Source organism: Rattus rattus, chromosome 3 (assembly GCF_011064425.1).
Source record: "Rattus rattus isolate New Zealand chromosome 3, Rrattus_CSIRO_v1, whole genome shotgun sequence".
Lineage (NCBI taxonomy): Eukaryota > Metazoa > Chordata > Mammalia > Rodentia > Muridae > Rattus > Rattus rattus.
The window spans coordinates 92,676,964-92,695,092 of NC_046156.1; the positions used below are offsets into that span (position 1 = coordinate 92,676,964).

At 37.1% G+C, this 18,129-nt stretch overlaps 1 protein-coding gene across 1 annotated transcript in view; it reads left to right on the forward strand.

Moving 5' to 3' along the window:
* Positions 1-16,329, forward strand: part of Gpr149 (G protein-coupled receptor 149) — a 57,370-nt gene extending 41,041 nt beyond the window's left edge. Inside the window, exon 4 of the mRNA XM_032898311.1 lies at positions 14,574-16,329. Coding sequence (XP_032754202.1) covers positions 14,574-15,146 — 573 coding nt within the window. The 3' untranslated portion in view covers positions 15,147-16,329. The remainder of the gene's footprint in view (positions 1-14,573) is intronic.
* The last annotated feature ends 1,800 nt before the right edge of the window (positions 16,330-18,129 follow it).

The window sequence follows — 18,129 nt, forward strand, 5'->3', positions numbered from 1 at the left end:
CCCAATTCATATTTCATTTCAGGTTAGTTTATTCTCTTGTTTTTGTTAGAAAAAATAGATAAAACATGAAAATAACTTGAATATGTAACATATATGTCACTCATAGAAGACAAATATTTTATTTCTTTAGATCAGAAAATAGAAACACTTCTTAATAATCCTCAAAGTAGTAACACATTTAAAGTCGAAATTCCCATAGTAATTCTTGTAGCTGTGATGGTTGTGCCCGTCAGCTGAGATGGACTTCAAAGTATGATTTGAAAATATGAGGAGCACAATTTCTGTAAGTAAGAAAGCAATTAAAAAGAAATAGTTTGTTCATAAAAATTCTGTTTGGGCTATATGATTAATAAAAAATGAAATTTTATATTTAAATTGAACATTTTTATCAGAATGGCTAATTTTCAACCAAAGTGGAATTTGAATTAATATTTGTATCATATTTGAATTAAACATATTTGAAATCGAATTATTTAGTTTTGTTGTTGTTGTTGTTATTCTAGTTAGATATAAAATTGGCTTTGGGGCCTTCTGTTATTCCTCTAGTAGGAATCAGATTCTCTACTTCATTTCTCTAGATTAATAATCCTAGGTAATCACAGAATCTATTTATCCATGAAGAGACATGGAATTATGAGACAGTTAAGAGCCAAACAGACTCACATATCAGTTGAGGTCAAATATATGGCCCCTGATATGACAAACTCAGCATCATCTGAGAGTGTTTGGTAAGTCCCACCACATGCCTGCTGAACCCCGTTCTGCATTTGGACAAACAATAGCGTTTTTACTTTGATGAAGTACAATTTATCAAAGTTTCATTTATGCTTTTGGTGTCAAGTCTAGTAACACTTTGCCTCTAGATTGTAAATGATGTTCATTGTAAGAAAAAACTTTATAGCCATATTTTAATTGCTAATCCATTTTAATCAATTTTTGAATAAAGTATGAGACAATTCTAGGCCATTTTATACACACACACACACACATTTGCTGAAAAGCCTGTCTTTCTTCCTTCAAACTGCTGTTGCACCTTTATGTAAAATTGGTAGAATACATAACACATAATAATTTCTGTCCATTTCTGGGTCTCTGTGAAGGTGCATCATGTGTGCGCAGGAGCTCTGAGGGACAGAATGATGGCCTGGAGCTTGGTTTACAGGCGGTTGTGAGCTGCTTGATGTTGGTGCTGGGCACTGAATTCAAGTCCTCTAGAATAACAGCAAGCATGCTCAACTTCTAGGATACACCTCCAGCCAAAGCCGGTTCACGTCTACTTTTGTCTTTTCTGTACCATTCCATTGATTTAAATGTTCAGCCCTCCTTGAGCATCATGGAATTGATTAATATAGCTGTATTAAAATTCAGCAGATTATTCCTCTCACTATTCCCATCATTTTCTTTTTCAAAATAATATTAAATATTTTAGATTATTTGCATTTCTGTATACATTTTAAAATACTCTTATCTATATCTGTAAAAATATCTTACTGGAATTTTGATATAAATTATATTAAAGATATATCAATACAGAGAAAGTTGAGATCTTACTGTACTGAGTCTTCTAGTTCATTGCTTCTTTATGTAGATATTTGGTTTCTTCGAGGATATTGTTCATTGCCAGTATAGACAACTGTAAAATTTATATCTTAATATTTAACTTCATGAGCAATTGCAGATGCTAGTGTATTTTCAGTACACATCCATTGGTGGTATAAAAAAAATCCCAAGATTTTGTCCATTTATCTTATATCCTACAATCTTATTTAGATCTATGTTTGGTTTTAAAATTTTTATGATTCCCTGGGATTTTTCTCTATGGATTAATTATGTCACCTGTAAATAGCTACAGTTCATTTTCTCCTTTCTTCACTTTAAGCTGTGTGGCTACTGTACTGCACAGAACAGTAAGTACCTGTGTCCTGACTTTGCTCCAGTTCTATGGGAGAGAGAATGAGTGTCTTTCACTGTTGAATGCAGTTCCAACTGGTACTCTACCAAAGTGAGAAGAATTTCGTTCATCCTGCCTTTCATATTGTTTAACGATAAATATATTGGATTTTGAAAAGTGACCTTTTCTGTATCAGTTAATATGATCATTGTCTTAGTTATGATTTCTATTGCTGCAATGAAATGCCATCACCAAAAAAGCAAGTTGGGGAGCAAATGGTGTATTTGGCTTACACTTTCACATTGTAGTGTATCACTGAAGGAAGCTAGGGCAAGAACTCAAGCAGAGCTGGAACCTCGAGGCAAGACCTGTTGCAAAGGCCATGGAGGAGTACTAGTAACTAGATTGTTCCCTGTGGCTTAGTCAGCCTACTTTCTCTTATAACCCAGGACCATAATCAGAGATGTCACCACCCACAATGGTGATTTATCCCCCAACAATCACTAATAAAGAAAATGCCTTCCAGGCTTTCTCACAATCCCATCTTGCGAAAGCATTTTCTCAGTTGATGTTACTTCCTTTCAGATGACTTGAGCTGCTTGTGTCAAACTGGAATAAAACTAGTCAACAAAATCATAGAATTTCTCTTTCTTAACTGCGGTGGATCACATTAATCAGTTTTAAATTCTAAACCAGCCTAACATTTCTGTAGTAAACTTGGTCATAACGTGTAATTAATTTATTGATGCCTGGGTTCTAATTGTTAATATTTGTTCAAGATACATGCATCTATATTTATGAGTGGTGTTAATAATCTGGAACATTTTCTGACACTATCAATATAGTTTTGGTATTAGACTAAAATCAAATCTTTGATTCCCACCTCTCCTAGTTTTTGCAAGAAAATTGATTTTTATTAGTTCCCCTCAAGGTTGGTAGATTTCTCTGGTGAAACCATCTATGCTGGAGGGTACTTCTCCTTTGGCATTTTTAAGTTACAGTTTCAAATGCCCTGGTAGCTTCAGTAGACTTCAATCCCTGTTTAATTGTTAGATGCCTTGTGGTAGGTTTCATGCTTCCCGGGAGTGTGTTTCTTTGAAGTTACCAAATTCAAGTGTATATCTGGCATACCATGCCTCCCCGTCCTTCTAGCATCCCTGGTTATCGCCTGTTCCTTTCTTACATGTTTGGTAGCGAGCCTAGCCTTTAACTGCTGAGCCATCTCTCCGGCCCAATGGCCTGTTCCTTTCTTATGCAGGTCATCTGCATCTTCTCTTTTTCTCTTGTCCGTGTTCTTAGGGGTTTGTCAATGTTATTGATCTGTTAAACACCAACTCCAGGGTATTGCTCTTCTCTGTGGCTTTCATTTGCATGATTTCTGTTATCTTATTTTCTTCTTTATTGCTGCCTTGCTTACTTTGCTTCTGCTTTTCTAAAAATAAATCTTGGTGAGGGCTTAGACTTGAGACCGCTGCTGTATTCTAATACATGGATTTAGTGCTTTAAATTCCTCTCTCAGTGCTGCTTTAGCGTGAATTTTAATACGCTGCAGTTATTTTAATTCAGCCCAATGTGTTTTTATTTCCACCAACATTTCTTCTTTGTGTCATGCACCATTTCTTAGTGTTTTGCTTAATTTCTAAGAGTTGGGGAATGTTCTTGATAAATTCTTGTAACCCTGATTCTACAGAGAGAACAATATTCTGTATAATTTTATTTTTTCAGTGCATTTCCATTTCTTTTGAATCACTTAACAAATTAAAGATAACCTCAGAGAATGCTCAAATGCATTCATATTGCATTAAGAAATGAAAACAAAGTCACTTCCCCTTGGATTAATTGGACTGCAACTAAGCTTAAATTTTAATTTTCTGATCTACCCGTGTCTTACATTGGTTGATAGTCCACAGTTACTGATCCATCTGTGAGCTCTCTGTTAGAGTCTGTTCTGTCCTTGTTGTGCCTGTCTCTGAATGTCTGTGAATGAATTTGTGCCTATCCCTGTGTCTGTCCATGAAAAGGACTTTGTTCTGTATTTGTTGAGCAGCACAGAAAACACAATATGGAGGAGAGTGAAGAATTCTTTAGAAAATATCTTAGCAGAGTTTTACAAGGGAGGAGACTTAACTGATCCCATCTGACTCACAATAGCAGACAACACTGCAAGCCCATGCAATTGAGCTATATCTACATCACGTGCAAAATGTATGGTGGATATTTCCTTTAAAGTTGCTTTCAACCTGCTGGCTGTTTTAAGCTAATGGTCTGAGTTAGGGTCAAGAAAGGGTATATAAATTAAGATAAAAGCTAAGCATTTTTAATTAGGTTGTAAACACTGGTTGGATGAGAAAGTCAAGGCCAGTACAGCTGGTTATATTGTTCTCTTAAAGGTAGGTTAAATTAAAACAGGCTGAATACAAAATAGGAGAGCAGGTTAAGTACAGTCTTTAAAGAGCTCAAGGGGTGTTAGTCATTTTGCTGAGATGAGAGGTTTGCCAAATGTTGTCTTTGGGACAGTGTTCAAGAAGGATTTTCATCACAGCATTGTTCTGTGAACTAGACATTGATTATCTTAGTACATGTTTCACTAACATTTGAAGAAAATATGTTTTGCTTTGGTTGGATGGAATTTTCTTAAAATGGTCTACAGATTGATTCGATCACATTGACCTATGGTGTATTTGTTTTATTCTTGCTGATTTCCAACTGTGTTCTCAGTTGTTGATACAGTGTTTTAGTCACCAGCTACATGAAGGATTTGCTCATTTTCCTTCAGTGTCACCAGTCTTCCATCATGTATTGCACTGCTCTGTGATTTGCTGTGTTCATTTTAGAATTGCTATGTCTTCCTCATTGAGTGATCCCTTTATCACTGTGCAATAATCTTTCCTATCACTGCAAGTTTTCTTTTTGCTTTAAGTTCTACATCTTCTTTTCTCTTAATGATTCATGATTTATATTTATGTGTATATATTTCTGTATGAGTTTGTTTTATTACAATCTACTCATCTTATTATTGTTGAAGTTAAATTCATTGCATAATCTAATCACTTTGAGACCACTCTGTCACTCTCAGCTCTCTAACATACCTAAGTCATTCCTCCACATAGAAGACCATGTAATAATCTGATATAAAGATAAAATGTAGAAGAATCATTAAATTACCCATACCTTTCTAAGCTTCCTTTTCCAAGTCCTGATATGAGTCACAGAAAACAGAAGCTTCAAAAACATCATGGGCTCTACTCTCTCCATGTCCCAATACAGCTAACATACCTTGCTATATGTAAAGCATTCTACCCATCTTTTTCTGTGCCCAAATTCTTGTAAGGTTAATGTTTTCAAAAGACAACCCTAATCCTCAGAGAAGTAAAGATTACAGAGATTGTGATTCCACTGGGATTAAGGCTAAGTGCACATGACTAGGTGACAGAACTTCAGTCCTGGCATCCACAGAATCAAAGAGTTTTGCCTTGGCACTTTCTATGTATCCCTTAGTCCCTCATCTGCCACTTCCTGTATGAATATCCAAGTTCATGACCTCGTTCCCTTACACATATGATTTTTAAAGACCTCACTTTCCCTGGTACCTCACCCTTTTCAGACCATCTTTCACAGGCTGCTCAGTTATCCTCCTAATTCTAGGGGGATACATTTCCCCCATTTTATTCCTATTAAAGTTATCCTTGTAAGGTCTACTCAAAAATCTTTGTGTTAATGCTGCTTTTCTAAATATTGTTTTACTTCCTAACATTAAAAAAATCCTTTTTCTTTCCCTGTTTCCCTACAACACTGTAGATTATTCCAAAATTAGGAGAGTGAAATGTTAGCCATGTTTGCCTCAGACTTGCAAGGAAATAGTCAGAATGACATGTTCCATTGTGCATTGAAGTAGCAGAATGGCTTAAAACAAAGGGCTTGAGTCAAGTGGTCTTGGACTTGGGGTTGACTCTGACATGCTCTTACATGTGCTACCTCTGTATGCTCTGGATAAGTAGGGCCTTCATTTTAGAAGATTAATATGCATATATATATATATATATATATATATATATATATATATATTGTGAAAAAAAAAAGTTTTAAGCACCCACTAGCAATTATATAGCATGTGGCTCATGGTCAGCGGGAACAATAAATATTTGTCATGGTGAGCACCAGTCTTTATCGTTAGATTTTCACCATGAAAAGAAGCATGGGGGGCTGGGGATTTAGCTCAGTGGTAGAGCGCTTACCTAGGAAGCGCAAGGCCCTGGGTTCGGTCCCCAGCTCCGAAAAAAAGAACAAAGAAAAAAAAAAAAAAAAAAAAAGAAGCATGGGCTATGGAGACAGATCAGTGGAAGCCTGAAACCTGAGTATGAAGACCCAGAAGCTACTCAAAAAGTAGCATTCATAATCCCCAGTGCTCTAGGCTATGATTCCTGTGGGCAGCCAAAACAGGGAGGTTTCAGTCCTGTCTCAAAAATAGGTAGATAGATAGATAGATAGATAGATAGATAGATAGATAGATAGATAGATAGATAGATAGAAAGAAAAGCAATTGGGGAAGGTCCATCTCCAGATTGTCACACACACACACACACACACACCAAATTAAAATAAGAAAAACAGGCATAGGCACAACAGGCCTGAGGTCTGGGAGGGTAGTCTTTGCCACATATCTTTACATGGAAAAGTCTTCTACATGGAAAAGTCTTCTTTAAAAAGACAAATGATTTATTCATTCATTCATTCATTTATTAATTATAAGTACATCGTAGCTATCTTCAGACACACCAGAAGAGGTCATCAGGTCTTGTTATAGATGGTTGTGAGCCACCATGTAGTTGCAAGGATTTGAACTCAGGACCTCTGGAAGAGCAATCAGTGCTATTAACCACTGAGCCATCTTTCCAGTCTGGAAAAGTCTTTTATGAAAGGTCTTTAATTTCTTCCCCACTTTTTCTTACTTTGATCAGTTCTTGTGCGTCATCACATTTTGGTTTGCTAATCATACACAGAGGACATGGTGGGATAGAAGATTTGAGGAGCTGGGAATGTGACCTATGTAACCTTAATAATTACTGAGTTTACTCAGAGCAATTTTTTTTTAAATTTACTTTTCTCATGAGTTTTTGTGTCTGTTTTTTGTTTCCTTTCTGGTATATCTATTGCAGCTTCCCTAAACTGTTCTAAGTCTGCTTGACTTACAATCCTCAATGTATATATCTTTAAAAGCCAAAAGTCTCTTAAAATAATCAAAATTAGATTTTTTTAAAAAATATTAAATTTGCCCATCATTTGGATTATTCATGAGTCAATGATACTTTCCAACTTCTGATTCAGAGAACCTATAACCAACTGTGGCCTTGGATAAAGTGATGATCTTTCCTGCAGTAATATGCCTTACTTAAGTTGAGTAATTCAGACAAGCAAGAGAAAGCTTCACCTTGTTCAGATAATCATGTAGAGAGACTCTTTTTATATTATAATTTCACCCTGAATTCACCTAGCAGCTTATTGTGAAAAAAGAAAAGGCATTCAGTGTAGCCAAGGTCAGCAAGTTTGAATCAATTATCACAGAAGATTATTTGTGCTAATGTGTTTACATGGCAGGCTCTCTTCTTCTGAAGTATTTGTGAGGTTCAGAAATGCTTTTCATTTCCAAATTACAAAAAAAAAAAAAAAAAAAAATTCTCCCAGCCACCCACACTCCTGAGTGTACTGCAGTAACGGTTATCATTACTCCCAGGCAAATGCTAATTCGCTCACTTTAAAATGGTAAGAAAGCACAGAGTATGAAATGAATAGTTCCAGGTTATTTAAATAGATTATTCTGATCGTGCAGTAAAGTTGGTGTCTAACTAAGTTCCATACATTTTAGTTTTATAAAAAGAAAAATTGAGAGATCTTTTCATGCACCTTTAACTAACGCCTCTTACTCAGCATGGTCAAAATACAGAAACATATACTGGACAGTAATACTATTTTGCTTTTTTATTTGTTTTAATTTTTTAATATAAAAACAATGCATCCTGCTATTCTCCTTGCTATTCCATAGTTGTTTTGAGCAGGGACTTGGTTTGTGAGGACGACTGGTCTAGATTCATGATCTTCTTTCCTCTACTTTCTAAGTTCTGAGATTACAGGCCTTGGCCACCATGTGCAGCTACTCCATTTATTCTGAAATAGCATCTCTATCATATACTCTACTTTGTTTCTTGACTGTCCTTTAATAGCTAGAATGTCACCACATTAGTATATTTGCACATTTATTTTCTTGCTTATTCACAGTTTATACATTTTTTCACAACACAAAGGAGAATTTCATTTGGATTTTCATTTTAGATATATATTAAGTCATTATCATCAGATTTGTAATACATGTTCTCAAAATATAATATTGTCTCTCTTGTCTTTTGTTTGTGTTTGCTGATTTTTATTATTGCGGTGTTGTCTTGGCAGGTTTCACAACAGTACTACTGTTTGGAATCAGATCCTCTTTATTTTAAAGATTGTTTGTAAAAATGTATGTGTCTGAGGGTTTTTTCTGATGTGTGCTTCGTGTGTCTGCCGATGCCTGTGGAGGCCAGAAGAGGGTATTAGACCTGATTCCCTGGAACTTGAATTATGTAGAGTTGTGAGACATTACGATGTTGGGAACCAAACCTTGGTCCTCTACAGAACAGCAAATGGCCTTTAAACACTCAACCATTTCTCCAGACTCTGAATGGAGCCTTTTCAAACATGTTTTGATTGGCAACAGCCACCGTACTCTTAGTTTTACTTACAATCCAACAGCCCCCTAGAGTCTGTCATTAGTTCTGTCTCAGATTTTCCTTTTCTCTAGAATTTCTAGGTAGAAGACATGTGCAGCCACCAGTTGTGTATCCTTGTTTCTTCGTGCTTGGTGCCTGTGTTTCTTATTCCTTGTTTTCTGGATTGTGGCCCAGCTAGGACCTTTAGAGTAGTGCTAGGTGTCATCAATGCCAGGGATTTTCACCATCTTTGAGGATGGAATTGTGCTTTGGGAAGGTTCTCGAGTCTCTCTTTCTCTTGCTTGAACCTAGGCTAACTTCCCTATGACAGCCCTGAGCATAGCATTGCATTGTCAATGGACTGGGTGTTCTATGTTGTTTTACTCTATCATCTTTGCTCTGGGCTGGGCCACTGCTATCCCCTACGTGGCTTCCCTTGAATTCATGGACGAGGCAAACACACACACAACTTGTCTTATGCCACAATTGTTGGATGCTGCTATTTCCCACTTGGAAAAGCATGCCCTTAATAATATTTTTATATCCACTTCTCCCAGCCTCCCAAAACTTCAGTGCTTATTCCCACCTAGACCCTGTCAAACATCCCTGGCTACCAGCCTGTAGTACTGGCCACAGGCCCCAGCTCCCCTGACTCCTTTCACACGCCAGACCTCACATGGTTGCTGTGTTCTTCTTCCAAAGTATGGCAAAACTCCTCTCCTCCCTTGTGTCTGCCTTTTCCTTCTGGGACCAGGAAGTCCTGCCCATACCTTCTGCCCAGAAATTGGCCCTGGGCTTTCTTTACTGACAGATCAAGAACCAATTAGGGAACAGAACCATAGCATCAGAACTGCCCCCTTCAACTGAGGTTGTTTAGAAGGTTGAACAGCTCTGTGGTTTGTGGGCTCTTAACACATAAGGGCATCTTTACTCTGCTGTTGTTCGTCAGGAATGCTACCCTTCACTCATAATAATGACTCAGTCCATGTTCTCTATTCTATCAATAGCAGTAGAAAATCCTGGTTGTTTTACTGAGTCTGTCAGCTCCTCTCTTGTATCTTTCAATATCATAGTTCTCTTTATTCATGATTCCATTTTCTATAGCCTGCAATGGTGCTCCCTAACCTAAATATACAAGTCCTGTTTAAAGGGGACAAATAATTCTATAAATGATGACAGATTTTTATGGTTTTACTTAAAGATCTACAAATAAAATATAGTTGTACAAATAAACCAGGGGCTTATTTATATCTCTAAACCTAGTCAGAGGGATGCACAGGCAGGAAGGTTATGTTGCCAAGGTAAGCCTGATTTTTAAACAGTATCTATAAAGAACATGTAAAATATACCACCTTAGTCATATTTTAAATGATCACTGCTTGGCTATATGAATATACATAATATACAATAATTCTAGTTTTTTTTATTTTTGGAAGCAGTGTTCTGTTTTCTATAACATCTGCATCGTTTTACTTTCCCACAAACAATAGGTTCTAAGTTGCTATGCATTGTCCTCAGTAATGTAGTTCTCTGTATTTTCATAGTAGCACCTCGGCGTTTGAGTTCTAATTTGCATGAGTTTCTGCATGAGTGATGCTGCGCATCCTAGCCACCTGTTCAACTTCTTTTTAGAAACCTTATCCACGTTCTTTGCATGCACTGCAGCCTGATATTTTTTGTTCTTATCTCTGCTTTTGTTTCCTTAGCTCTTAAACATAGACTATCCATTGAATAGGAATGTTCAGAAAGTTAGTTTAATAACCCAGTACTTTGAATGTTATCGCAGAAAAATCAGTCTTTATACTTATCCAGACTTTGGTAATATCTAGTTCTCAAATGCTAATCTGAATGAGCTGTCATCCTCTAACTCAATATGTGGATCTGTCAATCAGATCATGAAGACATCCCAATCTCATTCACTTTAAACATTTTTTAAAGATTTATTTTTACTTTGTGTGTATAAGTGTTTTATTGCATGCATGAATACACACCATGTATATGCCCTATGCCTATAGAGGCCAGAAAAGGATGTTAGAGCCCCTGGAACTGCAGTTACAGGCACTTTTGAGCCTCCCTGTGGAAACCTGAAGTCAAACCTGAGTCTTCTTGGAAAGCAACAAGTGGTCTTAGCTGTGCACCATCTCTTCAGCCCCCCTTTTTGTTTACTTTTTATGTATTAACTTTGGAAGTCAGGTGGCATGTGCTAATGACATGGCTTGTGTGTGGAGGTCAGAGAATGACTTACAAGAGGAGCATGTTTTCTCCTTCCACTGTGTGGGTTCGAGGCACCAAACACAGGTCACAGGCTTGCATGGCTAATGGTTTTACCTGCTGGGTCCTGGCCTCTCATCTTCTTGATATGAACTGCTCTCAGCAGTACTCTTGTTGCACATGGAGATACAGCTAAATGTTTCTTTAGATAGGCATGTCTGTATCCTTTTAATTTGTTTGATAGCTCAGTTTTTTCAGGGCTCATTTTTTTTTGTTTTAAACTTGTATATTACAAAGCAGTTTGTTTCTACAATATAAAATGCCAAAGAATTACCCTGAGGAGTGATTTATTGAAGTAATAAAGTAGGCCATTTTTCTTATAACAAATCATAATGTAAGGTAATTCAGCTTTCAGATGAGCAATTTCTTGGAACACAGAAAAAAAGGAGGTCATCTTACATTATGAGACAACATTCAGAATTTCTTTCGTGTGTGTACCTCTATATGTGGGCATTTATCTGTGTGGTTGTGCATGGGGCATGCTCACCCAGGCAGGTGTGTTGGAGGACAGACTGGCTTTGAGATATCTTCCTCAATTGCTCTCCAACTTCGTTGGCTTGAGACAGGTCTTTCACTTAAGCTCACCATTTTAGTTAGATTCCAATGAGCCCAGTGCTAAGGTTACAGATGGATGAGACTACAAAGGCTTTCCCCTTGACTGCTGGGGGTCAGAAGTCAGTTTATCATGCCTGCACAAAAAAACTTTGACTGAGACATCTCCCCAGCCCCAACAATCAGATTTTCTGACTGGATAATGCTGAGGTAGACTTTGTAGTAAAAAATCAGAAATCTCTGTCTTTGTTTTAAAACAAAATAACTTTTTTCTCAAGATAGGAAGATTTTCAGGGTGGCCTTTTAACTCATGATTTTCCAAGCCCACCCCTGCCCTCAGATTTCTCTGTTTGATACCAAGCATGATAGCAATAATATTGATGTCACTGCACAGAGTGGGTACACCCTAGCTTTGATGTAACACAACACAGTATCTTTGTCTTCATCTAGAAAACAATGTGTACATGAAAAGCTAGTCTGCCTTAATCTCATGCCATTTTAATTAGGAATGAGAATGCCTTTTAATGATATAAATCTTTCTTAACTTTGGAGATTAATCTGACATGCCACTCCTACATAAACTATCCCTAGCAAAAGTAGTTACTCCTTGGACCCCAGAGACCTTGGTTACTAAGTCAATAACAATATTTAGAGTGAAATATTCATTTCTTTGCACCTAAGCTTAAATACTTGAAAGATCGTTGAATGAAAAGCGTGTCCCTACACTCTTAATGTGACTTGATTCTTGTACAGTGTAGGCACTTACCAAATGTTTACTGAAGAGGTAGATAAAGGCCTTTCCCCCTTTTCTAAAACCACCACTATTAAAATAATGTTCTGATAGAGTAATAGAACCAAATTGTGTCCTGCTTCCTTTTCTGCTTCGACCAATACTTGTAAAGTTGATGAAATTACTTGCCTCCATGGGTAGCAAAACTGAACTTTACAGCACAAGATTTCAAGATTCTTGGCCCACTGGAATGTAGATACCTTAAGTGAGCATTTGAGGTACAGAATGCAGAAACAGATTTCAAGTCATACCTTAAAGACATTTTTCACGGTCATTAAATTCAAGGAAAAAGTGGAGTATAAAAACAACCAGTGTCAGGGGCTTTGGGGTCCACCACTTATTGAACTACTTGTTAGCAATTAACAGGTGTGGGAGAGGCTTTGTATCTAGTAGATGGATAGTTACAAAACTTACAGTCACCCAGCTAGCCCTCAACTTTGTGAGACACAAAACAAAATGTCATGAATACAGGAAAGAGATTTGTGAAGAATAAGTGCGGCTGGCAAAGGTGGGAGAGAACAACAGAGGGCAGAGTAACCAGAATATAATATAATATATATATGATATATATATATATCAAAAAACAACTTAAAAAAACCTCATCTCCCAAGAAGTTTAAGGTTCCTTCTCATAAAAAATTCTCTAGCTATAGACTGGAGACATAATAGTTAAAAGCACTTGCTTTTCTTGCAGAGAAGTAGGGTACAGTTTGTAGTGTCCACAGAGGGGTAGTTTAGGACTAGCTGAATTTTACTTCTGGCAGATTGGTCACCCTTGTCTGGTCTCTTCAGATTCAAAGCACTCATATGGTGTACATACATACAGGCAAACAAAACTCATTATATCTAAAAATGTTCTGAAAAATGTTAAGCTATTTGAAATGTTTTGTTTCTATTTTTTCTCTAAGTAGAAGAGAATCCACATTGTCTCCAAGAGTGAAAATCCAGTCTTGGGCTTTTCCTAGTCATTCTTGCTGGGAACAGATACAAAATCTCAGCCCTCATCCCACAGAACAATTTTCTTGGAAGTGAGAAGTTTCCTGAGAAGGGGACTTTCAATGCCAAAACAGAAATGGACTCAGGAAAGCTGAGAAGTTTGATCATCTTGACCTGGCAAAATTCATGTAGGCAAACCCAGCAATCCAGTAACTCCAGGTTTTATTCTTTTTCAGTTATAGGTATATGTATAAAAGTATCTGTTAAGTCGCCCCTCACCTTATGTCTCTGGACCACAACATCTTTTATTTTATTTTATTTTTTTAGATTTTATTCATTTATTATTATATATAAGTACATTGTAGCTGTCTTCAGGTACACCAGAAGAGGGCATCGGATCTCTTTACAGATGGTTGTGAGCCACCATGTGGTTGCTGGAAATTGAACTCAGGACCTCTGGAGGAGCAGTCGGGTTCTCTTAACCCCTGAGCCATCTCTCCAGCCCACAACATCTTTTAATTAGGGCAAGGCATTTCATAATTTACCATGCAGCAGATTCAACATGGACAACTTGAAGGTAGAGCTTTCAAATTTTGCCATTTTCTACAAGATAATGCTGATGTGATCTGCTGTGGAGAACTCTGAGTATTGGCCTCTTACCATGTCCTTCTAACACGAGCATGTGAGCAGAAAGGTCAGTTGGAAGTATGAAAGCACAATACAGATTATAGACTTTTATGAGAATAAGGTTTCTTTCCCTTTTTATTCCTATTTTTTTAAACACCTGTTAATGATGCTTCATAGAAAGAGTCTAAACTTTGGGAAGATTTTTGCAGAGTCACGGAGTTCTCCATAATTGGGTTTACCTTAATGACTGATTCCTCTTGGAAGTAAAAGTTGAACTATCCTTTGTACTTAATTTGTGTCTAAGCTTGCAATTACCATTCTCTTTGGTAGGTACACTAATGAGGAAAAACCACAGTATGCCGATAACACAGTCTACATTTCCTATGATCTATGAATGCTTTTCAATGTAACCAAATATGTAGCAGAAATATGAAAGCAAATGCACTAAACATGCATTTAATTTACATCAAAACCCAACCCTGGGAAAGGAATGCTGTCTTATGTTTCTTATCATTCTCTCATTCGCTCTGCACTTTGAAAATATCTCTTGCCTTCTCTTAAGTTACTGCCCTCCTTCAGGAATATTTGACCTAGGAGAAACTCTCTACAGAAGCAGAATTTAAATCTCATTTGTAAGTAGTTTCCAGGGAAATGAATTGGAAATACAAAATTTACCATTCTATTGCACAAAATAAATTTCTGTGTGTTTCACTATAGACTTGTTTCAACACTATAATCATTTTATTTGTTTGTTTGTTTGTTTTCCACAGCGTTCTGGTGGTGGGCTGGCTATTCCCATTTGTGCGTTCCAAGGGACTGTGTCTCTCCAAGCACCAACTGGGAAAACCCTCTCTCTTTCTACTTATAAGGTCAGTGCAGAAGGGCAAAAGATAACCCCGCCCTCTAAGAAAATAGAAGTCTATCGATCTAAAAGTGTTGGCCATGAACCGAACTCAGAAGAGTCTCCCTCCACGTTTACAGACACCAACGTAAAAATACACTTGGAAGTTCTTGAAATTTGTGACAACGATGAGGCTTTAGACACTGTGTCAATCATCAGCAACATCAGCCAGTCCTCCACAAAAGTTCGGTCTCCTTCTCTGCGCTACTCACGGAAGGAAAACAGGTTTGTCTCATGCGACTTAGGAGAAACTGCCTCCTACTCCCTCTTCTTACCCACAAGTGATCCTGACGGAGATATCAACATCTCTATCCCAGACACAGTGGAGGCACACAGACAGAACAGCAGGCGGCAGCATCAAGAGAGGGATGGCTACCAGGAAGAGATCCAGTTGTTAAACAAAGCCTACAGGAAGAGAGAAGCAGAAAGCAAGGGTAACTAGGAAGTACCGAGTCTATAGAGGTCAGAATGGCTCTGCAATCTTAGACTGTAAAACTTAGCATAGTCCCGAGACGAATTTCCCACTTCCTTCTAATCACATGGTCGCATAACCTTTCCTGGTTTCCTAGTTAGTATTTTTTGGATGACCTGCCATAGTGCATTTTACATGTTACTCAAAGATCATACACTGTGGTAACTGAACACTTTTGTGTCTGATTTCTAAAAATCTTTCTAAACCAAATCTTGACTTAGTTTGATATTTTGCCTGTTTGTCTAATAAATCCACTATTCTCGTGCATGCATTTTTTGTACCCATGCTGCTTTTTTACTGCAAAAGAGAAAAGAGATGTTCGGGCAATAGAAAAAATTACACCCAAACTCTGAGTTGTATTTGGATATGGATTTATATCTAGCCAAAGGAGCTTATTCTAGTTTCTGCTTTAGCTGTTCAGTGGTCTAGGAGGTATGTTCTTTTGTAAAAAGGCAAATTAGCTTCTAAGTGGAACTTTGGAAATATGTGTATTCTTAGTCTATCGTAATTTCATTTGTTGTTACAAAATACACGTAGTTTAGTAAGTGGTTCTGCTTGTCTTTCTTCGACTGGAGATTGGGAGAAATTCTGTCACATTAAGTTCTGAGAGCTCACTACACTAGGGCAACAATCATCTGGCTAAAACAGAGGAAGACACCTAAGTCTAACAAAAAGCTCCCGTGTTGAAGATTGAGAAGACTCGCTTTGCCATTCTTGATGCATAGAAATTTTTACTTCAAATATCATTCTAAATTAAGTACTTTCAGGTTTTTTTTTCTTTAAAAAAATGTATTATAGTAAACAATAAAACAAGTCAATATGTATATCACTGAATGATGGCAAGGAGTCCATGGCCAGATTAATTTCTCCAAACACCTTATCGGCACACTGCTAATGTATATTTTAAAATTCTGATCCTTTAAAATCGCTTTATTCTAATGTTTCTATAAACATACTATATATGTTACCTAAATATTTATTTACACGAGTCATTGTTGTTTTATGTGCTCTGAGATTGTGTATACCTGCAGTTCAGGCCATATGATGCTTACAGATTAAATGAATTATATTTAAAGTAGTTTGGTTTTTATTTCATTATACTGAGTCAAAACTCTTAAAATTGCTTCACATAAGTTTTTAAATTGTTTTGTTCTCCAGAAAGTGTTTGTCATCAAGAAAAAGACACTTTTAAATGAGTACCTCAAAATCAATAAAAGAACAAGCACATGCTTAAATAAGTGGTAGTCGCTATGGCTCATGCCTAAATTTCCAGCACTTGGGAGAAAGCACAAGAAAAGTGACGGAAGTTTGAGCAAGCCTGGGTTCCTCAGTGAGTTCCAGGCCTTCGAGAATAGAAGGGAAGACCTTGCTAAAACCAAATTTTAAAATCGCAAGAACACCAGTAAAAAAAAAAAAATCTAATAAAATGACCTCAACAAACTTCTCCACTGTCATAACCACTCACTATCTCATTATGTAAATTAAGAAAAGGTAATACCATTACTAATGCTTATAAAGCAAACCTATAATAAAGCATGACCTATAAATTTAAAGTTATATAAATTCTCATTACAAACATATTTGATTTTTAAATAAAACACCAAAATTGAGATCTATTGAACACATAATTTGGCAAATTGGTCTTCTTGAGCATAAACATTAAACGTCTTCATAAAAGAAAACCAGAATGTAGCTTGCTTAGCAGTCTTTCCTAGTGTGCATCAGGAGTTCAAGGCTGTTCTCTACTACACAGAGTTTGAAGCCAACCTTGTATACATGTGATCCTCTGTCCAAAGAAAGACGTCTTCATGGAAAAGGAAAATTGAACGGGATGTGGTGGCACAAGTCTTTAATCCCCTATGCAAGAGGCCAGACTGTCTACTATGCAATTTCCATGCCAGCCAGGCAGCAAAATGAGATCCTGCCTCCAAAATAAAATAATAAGAAAGAAGGAAAGAAAGAGAGGAAGAAAGAAAACAAACAAGCAAACAAGAAAGATCAAATTCATTCTAATAAACATTCAAATAAGAACATTCTAACAGTTTGTAAAGGGTCATTTTTGACAAATCTAGATGTCTAATTTTCTGCTTTAAATGCAATTTCTATTAGGGAATTTTTTTTCTTTATTAACTTGAGTATTTCTTATTTACATTTCGATTGTTATTCCCCTTCCCGGTTTCCTGGCCAACATCCGGCTCACTCCTCTCCCTCCCCTTAGATATGGGCTTCCCCTCCCCATCCTCCCCCATTACCACCCTCCTCCCAACAATCACATTCACTGGGGGTTCAGTCTTAGCAGGACCAAGGGCTTCCCCTTCCAGTGGTGCCCTTACTAGGATATTCATTGCTACCTATGAGGTTGGAGCCCAGGGTCAGTCCAGGGTCAGTCTTTGGGTAGTGGCTTAGTCCCTGGAAGCTCTGGTTGGTTGGCATTGTTCTTCATATGGGGTCTTGAGCCTCTATTAGGGAATTTTTAAAAGAACGTGATAATTATTTGAATGTAAACAAATCCTTTTTTAGCAGGACAGAGCCTTTAATGAGAAGATGTAAATCAAGGCTTGGGAGATTAGTTAATGGTAAGATCCAGATTTCTGACTATCTCCATTGTCTTTTCACTGGCTAAGCCTAGGCTGGAAAAACCAAAATGTAAAAAATAAAGTATATACCCTTTAACTACCCTTGGTTCTTCTGTGATACAATGGATATGCTTTAAAACTGATATAATTTAAAAACTAAATTAAATTAAACTGGCATTACGTATCTGAGATACAATTTAAAAAACTAAAAGATGTGCTAAAAATGTGTAACACAGAGCCATGGAGAAGGTTCAGTGGTTAAGAGCACTGGCTGCTTTTTAAAGGACCTGGGTTGGATTCTCAGCTCCCTCACATCTAGTTCCCGGGGATCTGATCCACTCTTTTAACTTCTTTGAGTTCTGCATGCACATGGTGCA